The 18,653-nt window shown below is 35.3% G+C and overlaps 1 protein-coding gene across 1 annotated transcript in view; it reads right to left on the bottom strand.

Moving 5' to 3' along the window:
• ITGA1 (integrin subunit alpha 1) overlaps positions 1-18,653 on the bottom strand; it is a 170,617-nt gene that overhangs the window by 13,188 nt on the left and 138,776 nt on the right. The window contains exons 20-26 of the mRNA XM_002815549.6: positions 15,426-15,506; positions 13,382-13,458; positions 10,944-11,033; positions 9,087-9,189; positions 5,913-6,026; positions 3,730-3,831; positions 3,477-3,581 (exon numbers count right to left, since the gene is read on the bottom strand). Of these exons, the coding sequence (XP_002815595.2) occupies positions 3,477-3,581; positions 3,730-3,831; positions 5,913-6,026; positions 9,087-9,189; positions 10,944-11,033; positions 13,382-13,458; positions 15,426-15,506 (672 nt within the window). The remainder of the gene's footprint in view (positions 1-3,476; positions 3,582-3,729; positions 3,832-5,912; positions 6,027-9,086; positions 9,190-10,943; positions 11,034-13,381; positions 13,459-15,425; positions 15,507-18,653) is intronic.

Raw genomic sequence — 18,653 nt, 5'->3', positions numbered from 1 at the left:
AATAAAGATCCTGTACAGAGACTTGGCCCTCTGAAAGCATGCAGAAACAAGCCCAAATGACTACACTCAACTTACACCACAGTTGAAGAACATCAGTCCCCCAAGATGAGAAAGAATCAGCACGAGAACTCTAGGTAGAGACAGGCATCAAAGAAACATACCTCCAAATAATAAGAGTCATATGTAACTAATCCTAGCCAATATCATACTGAATGGGCAAAAGCTGGAACCATTCCCCTGGGGAACTGGAATAAGACAAGGATGCCCACTCTTACCACTCCTATTCAACCTAGTACTCTAAGTCCTAGCCAGAGCGATAAGGCAAGATAAAGAAATAAAGACATCCAAATAGGAATAGAAGAAGTCAAGCTATCTTTTTTCCACTGGTAATATGATCCTATACCTAGAAAATCTTTAAGATTCTGCCAAAAAACTCCTAGAATTCATAAATGACTTTAGTAAAGTTTCAGAATACAAAATAGGCGTACAAAAATTAGTAGCATTTCTATACACCAATAATGTTCAAGGTGAGAGTCAAATAAACAACACAACTCAGGGCTGGGTGCGGTGGCTCACGCCTGTAATCCCAGCACTTTGGGAGGCCGAGGTGGGCAGATCATGAGGTCAGGAGATCAAGACCATCCTGGCTAACACAGTGAAACCCCGTCTATACTAAAAATACAAAAAAAAAAAAAAAAAAAAATTAGCCGGGCGTGGTGGTGGGTGCCTGTAGTCCCAGCTACTCAGGTTGCTGAGTCAGGAGAATGGCGTGAACCCGGGAGGCAGAGCTTGCAGTGAGCCGAGATTGCACCACTGGACTCCAGCCTGGGTGACAGAGCGAGACTCCGTCTCAAAAAAACAAACAACAACAAAAAAAAACTCCATTTACAGAAGCTACAAAAAACACTGAAATATCCAGGAATACAGCTAACCAAGGAGGTAAAAGATCTCTAAAAGGAGACCTACAAAACACTGCTGAAAGAAATCAGAGATGAGACAAATAAAAGAAAAAACCTTTCATTTAATATCATTAAATGGCCATACTGCCCAAAGCAATGTATAGATTTAACACTATTGCTCTTAAAGTACCAACATCATTTTTCACAGAATTAGAAAAAACTATTCTAAAATTCATACGGATCTAAAAAAAGAGCTCAGGTAGCCAAAGCAATCCTAAGTAAAAAGAACAAAGCCAGACCCATCACACTGCCTGACTTTGAACTCTACTATAAGGCTACGGTAATCAAAACAGTATGATACTGGTACAGAAGAGCCACGTGGACCAGTGAAACCGAATAGAGAATTCGGAAATAAAGCCACATACCTACAGCCATCTGATCTTTGATAAAGCCAACAAAAATAAGCAATGGGGAAAGGAATCCCTAGTCAAAAAATGGTGTTGGGATAACTTGCTAGCCATATGCAGAAGAATGAAACTGGACCCCTAACTTTCCCCATATACAAAAACTAACCAAGACAAATTAAAGATTTAAATATAAGCCCTTAAACTATAAAAATATTATAAGAAAACCCAGGAAATACCCTCCCTGACATTGGTCTTGGCAAATAATTTTTGGCTAAGTCTCTAAAAGCAATTGCAACAAAAACAAAAATTGACAAGTGGGATCTAATTAAACTAAAGAGCTTCTACACAACAAAAGACACTATCAATAGAGTAAACAGACAACCTACAGAATGGGTGAAAATATTTGCAAACTATGCATCTGACAAAGGTCTAATATCCAGAATAAGGAACTTCAACAACTCAGCAAACAATCAATCAACAAATAGCCACATTAAATAATGGGCAAAGGACATGAATAGACTCCCCAAAACATGACACACAGGTGGCCAACAAACATATGAAAAAACTCTCATTATCACTAATCATTAGAGAAATACAAATCAAAGCCAAAATGAGGTACCACCTCACTCCAGTCAGAATGGCTATTATTAAGAAGTCAAAAAATAACAGACAGTGGTGAGGCAGAGGAGAAAAGGAAAAGCTTATACACTGTTGGTGGGGATGTAAATTAGTTCAGCCAGTGGAAAGCAGTTTGGAGATTTCTCAAACAACTTAAAACAGAACTACCATTCAACACAGCAGTCCCATTACTGGGTGTATATACCCAAAAGAAACTGTTTACCAAAAAGACACATGCAGTCATATCTTCATTGCAGTGCTTTTCACAACAGCAAAGACATGGAATCAATATAGGTGCCCATCAACAGTGGCCTGGATAAAGAAAATATGTACATATACACCATGGAACACTGCACAGCCATAAAAAAGAACAAAATCGTGTCCTTTGCAGCAACATACATGCAGATGGAGGCCATAATCCTAAGCAAATTCCACAGGAACAGAAAACCAAATACCACGTGTTCTTATGTATAAGTGAGAGTTAAGCCTTGGGTACTCATGGATATAAAGATGGGAACAGTAGACACCGTGGACTACTTGGGGGAGCTGACAAACTACCTATTGGGTATTATGCCCACTACCTGAGCGATGGAATCTGTACCCTAAACCTCAATATCCTGCAAATATACCCATGTAACAAACTTGTGCATGTATATTCCCTGTATCTAAAATTAAAGTTGAAATTTAAAAAATGAAATTGCCAATATTAACAGTTAATGACATAAAAAATAGCAACTTACTATAATCAAATTCAAAAATGGCAAAGTCATATGTTCAACTAAATACTTCCTGAGAAACAAATAATACAAAATACAATAAAAAGTTTTAAAGTAGTTTATTGTCAGACAGATTTGGCTTTATAAGGGGTTAAAAATGTCTTCACAGTCTCTACTAAAATACAAAAAAAAATTAGCTGGGCGTGGTGGTGGGCTCCTGTAGTGCCAGCTACTCGGGAGGCTGAGGCAGGAGAATGGCGTGAACCCGGGAGGCAGAGCTTGCAGTGAGCCGAGATCACGCCACTGCACTCCAGCCTGGGAGACAGAGAGAGACTCCGTCTCAAAAAAAAAAAAAAAAAAAAAAAGGGCTTCATATATACCTATATATTATAAAATTATACATATAATAACTGTCTGATAAAACACAGTAAGTCTATGGTATATGTTAGCTCTTTCCTTTGTTACTGGGGTCAAGGGTTGCCACTTTATTCACTTTGTTATACTCTATACATAAACTGAGTTCCAAAGTATTAAGATAAGTGCAAGATTTGGTACAGGAAAGGTATTTATCTCTTAAAGTACAAAGAAAAAGGATAAGAGAGATTGAAAAAAGTATATCTCTCCAGAAGGGACCTTGGTAATATATTAGTTCTTAACAGACAAGGAAGATGAGACACACATAGCCGGTTAAGTAGAGCTGGGGCTTGGTCACATCCTCTTATACTTCTAGTCTCACATTCTTTCCAACAGCAGCACTGTGCCTTGCATATTCTAAGTGGTAAATGAATATTTATTGATATTATTCAATCAGTGCATAGAACAATGTAGTTACTTACTTTTATAAAAGTTGGTTTCCACAAGATAAGTGAAACATTCACTTGGCTGATGTCAGAAGGAGTGAGATTACATGTGATGGTAGCAAACTTACATGTATTGCAGTCCTGTTTAAATGTCCAGAGATACATATCAGTATTCTTGCCATTTTATCAAATATCTATATTTAAATTCTTCAGATGGTTATTTCTAGATTGATATCAATTTTATTCATTTGGAAAGCAAAAGGTAAAAATAGCACTTGTCTTAATTTACCAGAATTGTGCCTCGTTTGAGCTGGTCAGTTGATGTAGTCATTTTCTTTCCAGAGTTGATACTGAAAGGATCCTCAAAGATATGGGGTCTGCAGTTTGCATTCTAGAAATGAAAATATTACATTTATTAGACAATGCCAGATATCAGAGGAAAAAAATGACTTGCTGCAGTAGTGTAAAGAATCTGTGAATGACAGCCATTGCCATATATTAAAGATCCATCTTTGTAAGTGTGCTGTATGGAAAAGGTTGTTATGCACCAGCCATACATACATATATATCCACCCCAAGATAATATGTACTGTTACCATGCTACTTTTGAATTGTAATGGATACTAGTGAGGTTGTAATGGAAAAGAAAGAATGCTAATAGAACTTACTATTACGTGATTAATACATTCATTAATTTATTACCTTAATCAAAGATAAGCTTATAAATTCTATACTACAGAGAGAGAAAAACATTTAAATTCTACTGATAAAAACAAAAACAACGGCCAGCCACAGTGGCTCACACCTGTAATTCTAGCTCTTTGGGAGGCTGAGGCGGGTGGATCACCTGAGGTCAGGAGTTCGAGACCAGCCTGGCCAACATGGTGAGGCCCCATCTCTACTAGAAATACAAAAATTAGTTGGGTGTGGTGGCAGGTGCCTGTAGTCCCAGCTACTTGGGAGTCTGAGGCAGGAGAATCATTTGGACATGGGAGGCGGAGGCTGCAGTGAGCCAAGATCGCGCCACTGCACTCCAGCCTGGGTGACAGAGAGACTCTGTCTCAAAAAAAAAAAAAAAAAAAAAAAGGAAACAAAAACAACAAAAATACTTGTTCAATATTATGGCTCATGAAACAATTGAAAAGCTGAAAAGCGAGGGACCTTCATCTGTATTTATGTATTCATCCAATAATACTTTTGATTCCCTACACACCAAGGATAAGACAGTCTACGTGGGAGGTAGACGTAAGCAGACAGCCCTATAGATGTTAACATATTATGTTAAAATGCTATATTTATAAGATAGCTGGTTCTAGACTTAACCTAGTAAATCTTTTGCTTCCCCAGTACTGTCAATATCCTCGACAAAAGTTAATAAGATTAAAGTTTCCTATGCAGTATGAAAAGTACAATTTTTTTTTCTCTTCTGGATTTTCACAAACCTGCTTTTTTGGATTAGAGGGAAATTCCAGAGGCTTATTTTTTCCTTGCCCTTAGGAAAACATTTAAGTGATCACAAGCCAATTAGCATTGTTGCTATTTCTTGATTTCTGGGAATACTTTAAAAAATGCATGAAAAGACAGATTTCCAAATTCTGACATCATGCACACATTAATTCAATACTTATGGTGATTTTTTGTTTTAGGCACTAAACCATAATGAACTATCATATAGTCTCATTCAAGCTAAAAATATAAAGGGGGTGCAATATTGCTATTATTTGGGATGTGAGTAAATACAATTATAGTATTTTGTTTGAAGCTGTGCATGCTTAGGCACAATTAAGAAGTCACTTCATAGAGTTGTTTGATTACCACAAATCAAGGAAAAGTGTAACAAACATTTCATAACAATGAATTATTTAAAATCTACTCTAGTGGATTGAATAGTGGTCCCCAAAGATATGCCTAAATCCTCCTAGAACTAGTAAATATGACTTTACTTGGAAATAGGGTCTTTGCAGACATAATTATATTAAGGATCTCCAGACGAGATCACTCTGGATTTAGGGTGGACTCTAAATCTAATGGTGAGTGTGCAGAAACACAAAGAGAGAAGGAGAACACATAGAAACACAGACAAGGCCAGGTGAAGACAGAGGCAGAGATAGGAGCTATGCTGCCACAAGCCAAGGAACGCCTAGGGTTGCCAGCTGTCACCAGAAGCTAGGAAAACAGCATGAAAAAGAGTCTCTCTTGGAGCCTCCAGAGGAAATTAACACTGTCAACACCTTGATTTTGGACTTCTGGACTCCAGAACCGTGAAAGAATAAATTTGTGTTGTTTTAAGTCACTTGATTTGTGATACTTTGTTACAGCAGCTCTATTATTATTTGCTTTTAATTATCTAAATACCTCTTCATGTTACTTTGGTAAAACTCTTTATTACAAGTATCATGCAGAACAAAAGACTTAAACATAAAGTGGAAAAGATAACAGTAATGACATAATTCCAAGGCACACATGACTTACATCAGAAGATGACAATCCAGTTGGGTGCAGCACAGGATAACCATTTGATGTCATATTGGGGAATGAAATTGACAGCTTAAGTTCTGGCATTGGAAAAGATCCACTTTTTCTAATCTACAAGAAAAAAATGGAAATGTAATCTTTCTTCCTCTTTTAATAGAATTCTTCTGTCTTATGTAGGACTTTGTTTTCTAGCTGATGAAGTAAGTTGTGTAATATTTTGAACCCCCAAACGAATGCAGATCCTTTACGGTGCTGTACAGAGAATTGGCATAATTCAGCCAGCAGAAAATACGGACACTTAATGGTCAGTAGCCGTATGTATCAGCTATAATCATATTGTTCCTCCATCCCCCATTCTCTTAATAGACCTAGGATTAATAGAAGACCAGAATTGGAAGTTTTTGTCTGTTATTATGTTCTTGCCATGGTCATTCTTTTTTTTTTTTTTTTTAACATACCAGTCTTTTTGAAACTGGAAAGAAGGGAGACCATGGAACAATTTAGATTTTTGGTTGCCTTTACCCAGTTTTCCATCATTCCTTAAACCCATAAATCATCTCTAATCCTGGCTAGATGGGATCTGCCGCCACTATACAGGCAAACCAGACTCCCATCTGCTTCCCTTCACAATTCTACCCCCAGCTAGGGCTACCGTGCCACTGGCTGTTGATAATCTGGTTTTATGAGAGTCAGATTTACTTTCATCTCAGTTTCCATTCGTTTTTATCCACTAACCCAAAATTTCCACTTAGTATCATGTTCTGCTACCAGTAGTGAGTATAGCTCAGAGGGAAAGGTGGGCAGGATGAAGTTCAACAGGAAACTGAACTCACTATCCAGAGGTCGTTGCCTGCTTAAAAGGTACAACTGAACTGGGACAACCAGGTGCAGTGGTCCCCTTTCCACTGCTGAAGCATAATCTGCAGGCCTGAAGCCTATGGAATCCCCGTGCCGCTTCTTTAGCTGGGTAGGGAACGCCTTGATCTACATAGATAGACCCAAGGAAAGCCAGTGATCTACCCAGCTGAGCCTTCCAGACTGAGAGCTCTTCAGATCTGAAGCAATTTCCTGGGTTAGTAAAGATTAAATACATCCTTTAATTCTGGAATTCTGGAGGTTCCTGACCAGCTGCACCTGGACCCTTAAACATGCTCCCTAACTCTTATCTTCTTGATTTCCGGTCAAATTCTGTTTCCTGATATTCAGTCAGAAATCCTGTGTTCTGTAATTATCATTTTTTTCTGATTAAAAAATGTTCCTTGTAGAAACATTGGAAAATACTGAAAATAAACAGAAAATAAATGTTTCCTATACTTCAACTACCTTGGTAACATTTTAGTGTAGGTTACCTGTCCTTACTATTTGCATATATGCATATTTATAAAATTTGTAACACAATAAAATACAGTTTTGTACCCTGTCTGTAAAATGTATTATGCTATGGCATTTTCCTTTAAATGTATAAGTTTATTGAGAATATGACTGTTCATAACAACCACAATATCAATATTGTTGACTATGTGCCACATACTGTGCTAATCTTATATGCATTATTGCTTTTAACCCTGTTAACAACTGCAGGAAGCAGATCCTCTTATTATCTTTGTTTTATCTATGAGGTAAGAAGGTTGGAATGAAAATTAAGAACTTCCAAGATCACAAAGCTAGTAAATAGCAGCATTATGGTTTCTTACTCCAAAATGTGCCTTCTAAAATATTACATTGTCTCTCCATTGAATATATGATAATCTCTTCACTAAATATATGATAATTTAAATAATTTCATTGTGTTAAGTGTTTAGATTGTGCTCACGCTTTAATTTTTAAACCATTATAAATATTATTGTTAAGAACATCCCTGAAATCTTTGTTTCTATCACCAAAAATTTCCTAGGGAAAATTCCGATCTGTAAACTTACTGGGTTTCATCTTTAAAAAAGTTCTTTTAAAAAACTCCTTTATTCCAATTCTAGAATTTACTTCAGAAAATAATCAGAGATACACATAAAGTTTTATGCTCAGGAATATTCTTAGCAATGTAATTCATATCAACACTTTTATAAGAGGGAGTACCTATTTCAAATCTGGACCCTAATAAGTTACAATATATAAAGATCTGCAACAAAGTCTTTTTGTTTTCTTTCTTCTTTTGCTGAATTTTCTAGTTCGGGGAAAGTGAATGGGGCTGGGGAAATCTGATAGCCTGAATTCCAAAAATCTATCCTAGAATCCAGTAGAGTGATTGGCATTTATGCTAATTTCCAGGGTATCTTGTCATAGGAATTCTAGCAAAGAGTACAAATTTTAAAAAATGAAATTAATCTTGGGAGTATACGTTTATTTATACTCTATGAGAGAACTTTTTTTTGTGGTTGGCAATTCCCAAAGGGATTGAAGCTATCTTCATTTATAATTTTGTTGCATTATCTCATATTTTTGAATACATATTTAAATCCATTATTTGAATTGTGTTCTCTTTTTTTACTTGAGTAATTTTAACTTGAGTCTGTGTCAGTAACTAGGCATTACCTAAAATAAAATTCCATGATTGTTTGCTATAGTGTTATAGAGTTTGTTATGAAGGATTTAAAAGGAAAAATAAATGTAATAGAAAACATCACTTAAGGAGGTGGTAGTACCAACATGAGTAATTTATAGTACAATGCATGTGAAAGGTAACAATAAGGAGAATGTGATACATACTTATTTGTTAGGTAAAAAAAATTGCCAAGACAATTGTGATAACAAATTTCTGATATAGTCATAATTAATGAAAAGGTGCTTTTCTCAGTCACACTGAAAAAATAATGTAAGTAAAGTCTACAGGTTTATCGGTAGCATCTATCTAGTCCCATAGTTTATATTTTTTCTAGAAAGTCATTCTAATGGTATCTTATTTTGAGGAAATTAGAGACTTAGATCTCTAAACTGATTTGAAAATATAATTATCACAAATTTAAATCTTAAGTGAAATTATAAAGAAAAATATAAATTGAAAATTATATTTATATATAATATGTTTATATTTATATTTATGAAATTATAAAGAAAATATGCTGGAATATAGAGATTAAACATTGAGGCAACACATTTTTATGCATCTGTTAATACTTTAATTTATATATTTACAAATAACTCCTTTAGAATACTATTTTAGAGGTAATTTCTTACCAAGTAGAAGATATTAATTTCATTTCCAATGTCCTCAGTAGAATTAATAACTTCAGGGACTGTCTCATTGGCAGCAATTGAAACGTGGTATTCACTTGCAGAGCTTAAAAAAATTAATTAGAAGAAGAAAAATAAAACATAACAAAGTTTAACTTTTGTTTGGCCTCATTATTTTCTTTCTCCATATTATGTAATTCCACAAAAATACTTGTAGGGATTTCAAATCATAGGGGAATTCATTTACCTTGAAACCTAAAATTAAATCTTTGAGGAGAGTGAGAAGGATTATATAATTTAGTTCAATAGTCACTGATGCTTATTTGACCCCAAAATGCTAGAATATGAGTTTTAAAAGTTAAAATTTCATTGTTAACAAGTGAAGTTTCCATAAATTCACTAATACCATTTATACCTAGTGAAAAATGAAACTAAAATGCAATGCTGAATTCTAAATAGATTTAAAATTTTTACCATTTCATAATTTAAAGTCCTATATTTACTGCTAAACTCAAAAGTTCAATCTTCTCTACACAGCTTCATCATGTTCTTTGGATGAACTTGGTAGAGTAAAATAGTATGTTTTTAAGCAGCACTTCAGTCAAGGGAAGACAAAAAATATTTATAAGTGTTTGCCAGAATTTGATTTTAAGTAAATGGAAAACTCTTGGGGAAAAGTCAGTGCACCAATAGAAGTGGATACAGAAACATAGAAAATAGCCGACAGAATTTAAAGGCTGAGAAATATTAGCACAAGCTACATGTATGTCCTATAATCATGCCATTTTTGTAGTCTCCAGTTAGTAAAGGGAGAGTGCCATAGATAATAAATTATAAGCCAGAAGGAAGATATTGAATGTTCCCAATACAAAAAAAAGATAAATGTTTGAGACGATGGAGGTTCCAATTACCTTGTTTAATTGCTATATATTACTTGCATCACAACGTCTCCAAGCACCTCATAAATATGTACAATTATTATGTGTCAATTTAAAACAGTTTTTAAATTAAAAGAAAAAAAAGCATGTGAAATGGTTTAAACTAACACTTCCTGAATATATAACCTTGGGTAAATTAGCCTCTCTGAACCTCAAATTCTTCAACTGGAAAATGGAGATAGTAGTCGTATTTGAACCATAGTGTTATCATGAGGATCACATAAGACAGAACACAAAGGCTCAATAAATGTTAGCCACTATTATTAAAAAATTAATAAAATGATAAGACTTTTAGAATAAACCTACTTGCCACTGATTCTTATCCTTTTATGTATATTGCACATGTTTATTTGGCAAAAGCTTGGAGTTTGCTTAAGCAGGGGAAATTATAGAGGGAAAGTTTGTCAACATGGTTTGTGTTTGGATAGATAAGAAGTTCTTAAGAGAAAGAATGGTTTAGGAATGGTGGGAGAAATAAACAGCTCTTATCAATGAGAAATGCTTTAATCTTGTGTGTCCAGATTGAGAAGACTTGATCAGCTTCCACAGGATGAGAACGATGACCAAGAAATATGCTGGCAGCCTCTCAGAAAATATTGTGTTTTGCGAAGGACTTCTGGGTCTTCAACTTGCATTCGGGAATTAAGACTGGACAGCGAATGTCATCCGGTATCACTAACACCTAACATTTTGGGTTATTTAGTATAATGGTTCTCAAACATTAGGATGCATGAGAATTACCCGGAAGGCTTGTTTAACCGCGTCCTCCGAGTTTCTGATTTGGTAGGTTTCAGGTGGGGCCAGAGAATTTGCCTAACAAGTTTCCAGGTGATGCTGATGCCCTTGGCCAGGCAGGGACCACACTTTCAGAACCACTGGGTTAATAGAAAGGCATCAACATAAAAATTTAGTTTTCTCCTACCTGTAAAACTGTAGTCCAACTTCATATTTTACCGGGATAGAAATGTTTACTACATTATCAGAAAGGGTTTCAGGAGGTTCTTCGCTGTCACTAGAAAATACACAGCACATTCAGACAAACCATTAAAATCTTGACTATTTAGAGACATTTCTAAGTGTTTGAAAGAGAAACTTATCCTGGCAACTAAATAAAAGCACATAAGAGTACAATTTTTAATCATTTTTTTAATTGGGGTGAAGAAGGAGATCAGAGATGATTGGTATGGTTGAAAGTTCCCAAGTCGATTCTGATGTGCAACTAGAGTTGACAATCACACTGATTTATGTTTTTCAAAATTCTATGACAATAATGATAAGAATCCCTCGGTTTAATTGTTAAAATACAAAGGTTACTGGGCTTCCCTTAGAAATGTGGATTTAGTGGTTCCAACTTGGGGTGCAGGGATTTCTGTTTTTAACCACATATCTGCCCCCAGGTGATTCTTATTTATCACAGATGAGGACTTAGCAAAGATAAATGATTAGGGTCACACAGCTGACAGTAAATCTAAAATCTTTTGTTTTCTTTTTTAATAGTCTTTCCATACTAAGTACTTGATGATCATATTATTTGTTAAGCACTGATTTATTCTCTTGATTTTGGTTATCATTTAAATTATATATTATGTAAACACATGTATATATGTGCATACACACATATACATACTTCCTTGTATTAGAAAACACATACAAATGATATAACGAGTAATGAACACTGGCTCTGGGGCCAGAGAATGGGATTGTTCTTGGACACTGATACACTTTGGTCAAATTACTTATGTGTCTTTGCCTTGGTTTCTTCATCTATAAAATGGGATATTAAATGAGTAATAAATGATAATTAAATGAGTAATAAGTATAAAGTGCTTAAGATTGTGCCTAGGACATAGGAAATATTCAGTAAGTGTTAGCTTTCATTATTATAATACACATACCCCTCCACCAACTGACCAAGCACCTAACATATTGTCTCACAGAATGGGCATAAGAGTACTTTTTAATGGCTCTGCTTATTCCCAAATGTATAAAGTGGCTTATAAGCAGCAGGACAAAGAAAGCAGCATGCTGCCTTGGATTATAGGTATTTGTGTGACTCAGTTCTTAGCATGAATGGTTCCCTTTTCTCTCACCCATTCCACACTGCAGCCTTCCTAAATTAATCTCCATAAGCAGCAGCTCTGTACAGATGACTTTACCTCTCAAAAACTTTACTGCCTTTTCAAGGTCTGTTCAATTAAGAAATAATACCTTGACTGACATTCAGTACCTAGCATAATATGATAGAATGCACACTCCCTGTTTATTTTCATTGCTACTTTATGTATTCTTTATATTTCAGCTAAAATTGATAACCTTTTTAATCAAGCTGTATATTTTGCCTGAAATGCTCCACCTAGTGCTATTCAGCGACCTCTCTGTGAAATGCTATCTACCCTTCAAGGTCTTTCTCAATTGTAAGTTCCTTGATAAAGCTTTCTTGGGTTCCCATTGCCAAGTAGATATTATTTCAGCTTCTATTAATTTTCTGACAAAGCTTTATATCTCTATAATGGATTGTTTTTATTCTATCCCAGGTTACAATAATTTTATACTAGTCTCAACCCCCTACTGTAATACTTACCCTATGAGAAGTTTCATGCCCTTAGTAATTTTTATATTCCTTACAGTGACTAACTCAATATCTTGTGCATAATAGATGTCAAATAAATATTTGTTGAGTTGACTTGAACATACAGAATTAATTAATCCGTTAATTCATTTCTCTGATTTATTCATTTAGTCTACATCTGTGTAGTGATTATAATATGGCAGGCACAATGCTAGTCACTGTGAATAAAACAGTAAAAGACACCATCTCACTGGAGACAGGTCAGTGGATAATTACAATTAGAAGAAAGTAGACCACTATTTCACTTTCCTTATTGGGCCTTTGCTGTTGTTAGTCTGTGTGTTCTATGATACCTTTCAGAAGTACTGACTGATTTGAATAAAGTATATTAAATTACAAAAGGATATCACAAAACTTTAAGTCCATCTAATTATTCATTTGACCTTGATGGGCAGCCAGTGAAAGTTTTTAAATTATCAGTAAATTTTTTATGAATTTAAATGCAATTTGGCAGAGATAAATGATGTATGATTATGGTATCTTCTATAGCTCATAGAACCATTGCTTTAATCTAATTAGGTGAATTATTTCTATTAAATGAAAATTTCTTTATTTTGCTAATTATTCTTAAGGGTGTTTTTGTGAAGCAAAGTAGTTAATTGCCTTCCACTTCTACTGATCTCCTACAACCTGGAAGAAACTGTCAGTGAGTTTATAGAGCAAAATATTTGACATACACAGAAGAAGCAATATACATTCATATACATACATTTATACACATGTAAACCAACCTTGTTGCACTTAAATAAATGGTCACATTTTCCATGAGATAGGATGTGTTAAACTGAAACAATATTTTGAAAGTTACCTATAAAATAAAAATATGTCTTTAGTAACAGATAAGAAATTGTTTACTTTGACTAAAATATTCAATTTCCATAAATGACATTACCTAAACTCAAATTATGAAGTTATTTGAGAAACATTGTCTTACAAAATGAAATCTTATTGTATCTCAAAATAGATAGAATAACATATAATATACATGTTCTTTTTCAATGTGAATGTCTACCATGTTTTACATATTGCTATAATGTGAATGTTTCCCCTCAAAATTCATGCGTTGAAACCTAAACACCAATGTGATGATATTAGGAGATGGAGCCTTTGGGCAGTTGATGATATCATAAGGGCAGAGCCCTCATGAGTGGGATTAGTACCCTTGTAACTCAGAATGCTGCCTCCCTGCTTCTGCTATCTCAGGATGCATTGAAAAGACATCTTCTATGAAGCATGAAATGGGCCCTCCCCAGACACTAGATCTACCAGTGCGTTTACTTTGGACTTCCCAGCTTCCAGAACTGTGAGAAATAAACTTCTGGTTTATAAGCTACTCAGTTTATAGTATTTAGTTATAGCAGCCAGAATAGACTAAGAAACATGTTAAATAAAATGTATATGAGGTCACTGGTTTGGACAGCTCTTGCTCTACGCCCAACAGACTAAATAATGCTTAAGTTCCACGCCACAAAGCCGAAATTAAATCATTTGTCTGACTTTTTGAGAGATGAGGAAAGTGAGAGATAATCACCAAATCCCCAATCAAGCCAGTTTCAAACAGCATGATAAGAAAATCCCCTCTGCTTTCACTTTTACAAGGAAAATAACTTTGAAATGACCAATTGACTTTTCGTTCTCTGCTTCTGCTTTCTTCAGCCCTTTTCTCTCTGTAAAGTCAACTTCCTCTCCTCAGCTCATCCACCATTCATTTTATTTTACAGAATAAGGTGTTGCCTGATTCTAGAACTGCAAATAAAAGTCAATTAATATTTGGAAATTCAATTTGTTCCATAGAAAAAGAAAGCAGGTTAGTGGTTGTCTGGGGTTGGGAGAAAGGCTGTTGAGGAAAAACAGAGTGACTGCCAATGCATACATGGCTTCTTTGTGGTGTGTGAAAATGTTCTAAAATCAATTGCCGTAATGACTGTACAATTTATAATTTGGTGAATATACTAAAACCCATTAAAATACACACTTTCAACGAGTGAACTCCATGCTACATGAATTATATCTCAATAAGGCAATTGTTTTTTAAAAAGAGAGAGATGGAAGGAGAATTTCTGATTAAGTTCTAAACCAATCTATTTGATGCATTCTTTTTCTTGAAAGCCAGAGACACCTACTACTTAGGAGACTCCAATAACAGAATTTCCCAGCTCTTATTTTATCAGATATGTTATGTAGTATAAATTAGATATGTTATATAGTACAAATTTTAAATCTTGTCTTGGTGTTCCAGTTTGCCGGTGTAAGAATTGTTACAAGGTTGTTACAATATGTTTCTGTTATTTATAAATACCTTGAACAAAATACCCTATACCAGGCATTTTATAAATAACAGAAATATATTGCTCACAGTTCTGAGGGTTGGGAAGTCCAAGATCAAGGCACCAACAGATTCAGTGTCTGGAAACACCCAGTTCTCATAGATGGCACCTGCTATGTGTTCTCACATGGTAGAAGGTGTGAGCAGTCTCCCTCAAGCCTCTCTTATGAGGGCACTAATCCCTCATGGGGGCTCCACCCTCTGGACCTAATGACCTCCTAACAGCCTCATCTTTTACTACTATCACGTTGGGGATTAAGTATTAACATATGAATTTTGGTGGGGCACAAACATTCTGACCATAGCATATTCCAATCTGTCACAATTCTGAACTGAACGTTTTTCATCCATATTATCCTAAACTACCATAGGAAGGATTTATATATTTGTCTTTGCACATATTACTTTTCATATTCAATTTCTACACGTATTTTGTATAATCTGCTCACCATCTCTCCTCTTCTCAGGAAGGGATATCCAACTTTACATGTGATATTATGATTGGATTCACAACTGTCTTTTTGGATAGCCTAGGAAGAGAAAGCAAACAGAATCAGAGCAGACAAGCAGGTGAAATATTGAAACGTGTTCTTTCAGAATTTTCCCAGATGTGACTTGGTGACTGCCTTGCCAATATTTTTGTTTCGATTTAGCTGGAAGAGGCACAGAATTCTGGGACCAGCTGTTCTACACTCATGGAAATCCTAAAACATCACTTGTGGGTGCCTGAAAGACAAAGCATATCTCACAATCCTATCTAAATCTTCAGTTGTAAAATGGAAGTACTAATAGCACCTCCCTCACAGAGTGATTGTGGTGGCTGGATAAATTAATCCACACACCCAAGATTGGTGCAGAGCAGCCTTCAGTGAATGTTAGTCATTGGAGGAGCTTAGTGCAATGGATAAGATCATAGGCTCTGACCCGTGACCACCAGAATTTAAACCCTGACTGCACCACTGTTAGCTTTATCCTTGTTAAGATTCCTCACGTCTCTGGGACTGATTTTCTATCAAGTGGCTTAGTCATATACTCTATTTTGTCCAATTTAAAATGCCATTGAACATGAGCTATGCCATTATTTTTACATACCCATAAGAAGGAAAAATAACACTGCCAGGTAAATAAACATGTTATCAATTGTAAAATGCAATTACAACAATGTTAAAACATGAAAAAAGTTTTATCTTCACATCTCTGCAGTACAGTCATACCTACTTACAAAAGAATTAATGAAAATTAAAAAAGCAATGGCAACAAAAGCCAAAATTGACAAATGGGATCTAATTAAACTCAAGAGCTTCTGCACAGCAAAAGAAACTACCATCAGAGTGAACAGGCAACCTACAAAATGGGAGAAAATTTTCACAACCTACTCGTCTGACAAAGGGCTAATATCCAGAATCTACAATGAACTCAAACAAATTTACAAGAAAAATACAAACAACCCCATCAAAAAGTGGGCGAAGGACATGAACAGACACTTCTCAAAAGAAGACATTTATGCAGCCAAAAAACACATGAAAAAATGCTCACCATCACTGGCCATCAGAGAAATGCAAATCAAAACCACAATGAGATACCATCTCACACCAGTTAGAATGGCAATCATTAAAAAGTCAGGAAACAACAGGTGCTGGAGAGGATGTGGAGAAATAGGAACACTTTTACACTGTTGGTGGGACTGTAAACTAGTTCAACCCTTGTGGAAGTCAGTGTGGCAATTCCTCAGGGATCTAGAACTAGAAATACCATTTGACCCAGCCATCCCATTACTGGGTATATACCCAAAGGACTATAAATCATGCTGCTATAAAGGCACATGCACACGTATGTTTATTGTGGCATTATTCACAATAGCAAAGACTTGGAACCAACCCAAATGTCCAACAATGATAGACTGGATTAAGAAAATGTGGCACATATACACCATGGAATACTATGCAGCCATAAAAAATGATGAGTTCATGTCCTTTGTAGGGACATGGATGAAATTGGAAATCATCATTCTCAGTAAACTATCGCAAGAACAAAAAACCAAACACTGCATATTCTCACTCATAGGTGGGAATTGAACAATGAGAACACATGGACACAGGAAGGGGAACATCACACTCTGGGGACTGTTGTGGGGTGGGGGGAGGGAGGAGGGATAGCTTTAGGAGATATACCTAATGCTAAATGATGAGTTAATGGGTGTAGCACACCAGCATGGCACATGTATACATATGTAACTAACCTGCACATTGTGCACATGTACCCTAAAACTTAAAGTATAATAATAATAAAATAAAAAAAAAAAAAGAAAGTTAAATAAGTGAAATCCTTAGTACAGGGCCTAAACCATGATGTACTCAAGAAATGGTTGCCATCATTATTACTGTTGTTATTGTTAATATACGCAGAAGAGATGCACTGTCAGATTTTTAGCTATGCCTCTCTGCCAGGCCATTAGTCAGCTGAGGAGGATATAGGCAGTAATTTTTAATAGAGAAAAATTTTATGGTAATATTTTCCCCAAGATTACTTTGTACATTTGTATTTATAATAATAATAACTATTATTATTTTTTGAGACAGAGTCTTGTTCTCTCTCTGTCACCAAGGCTGGAGCACAGTGGTGTGATCTCGGCTCACTGCAACCTCCACCTCCCAGGTTCAAGTGATTCTCCTGCCTCAGCCTCCTGAGTAGCTGGGACTACAGGTGTGTGCCAACATGCCTTGCTAATTTTTTGTACTTTTAGTAGAGGGGGGTTTCACCGTGTTAGCCTGGATGGTCTCAATCTCTTGACCTCGTGATCTGCCTGCCTCGGTCTCCCAAAGTGCTGGGATTACAGGCATGAGCCACCATGCCCAGCCTATAATTAATATTCTTCATTGAATCCAAAATATAGTAATATATGACATTATTTTTAGGTTTGTCTTAGTCATCATGTCTCTAAGTGATATCCTAACAGAAAGAAATGTCCATGAAATCTGAGTTTACAGAAAGTAGACAATAGTGTTTTAATACTATGTATAATATTAATAAGTGCATTGCTTTTAATATAAATTGTATGTAATATTAATTAATATAAATATACATAAAATTTTAACTCAGTGGGAGTTCATTTGGAGATGAGAATTAAAAGCAAAGTTCAAATTTGGAAACACTGATTACCTCTGATATAGCATCTTACACAGATTAATATATTGTATGGCCAACATAGTAAAAGAAACTTCTGTTACGAATCAATAAGACACAGTTATTTAATACAAATATCTTGCCAAAGTAAGGATTTTGCGTAGAAAGGGAGATATGGTATCTTGATTTTCCTGCAGGTAAATTTTTTTGTTCAACACAGAGGTACATCTCTGTACCTCTGTTAACTGTTTTGGCTTTGATTGTTATTGTTTTCCTTGACTCCATTTCAGTTTCAGTGGTTTAAGGATTTTGTGAAACATACAGTTTTTATACATGAGCTATCCTTTCCTCATACAGAATCTAAGAAAAGACATACATATTTGAATAAATAAAACCAAACTTTTTTAAAAAGCTTAATACTTTCACCATTGGTGAGGACTAATGTAAAAAATTCCTTCTATTCTTTCAAAATCAATCTAATAAAAGCAATTATCTCAGTAGCATGAAAAGTAGGCTCAGTAAATGACTGTTAAGAGAATAAATAAATGAAAAGC

This window comes from Pongo abelii, chromosome 4, assembly GCF_028885655.2.
Source record: "Pongo abelii isolate AG06213 chromosome 4, NHGRI_mPonAbe1-v2.0_pri, whole genome shotgun sequence".
NCBI classification, from domain to species: Eukaryota; Metazoa; Chordata; class Mammalia; order Primates; family Hominidae; genus Pongo; species Pongo abelii.
Note: the sequence above shows the minus strand (reverse complement) of the source record. Positions and strands in the feature narration are given on the sequence as shown.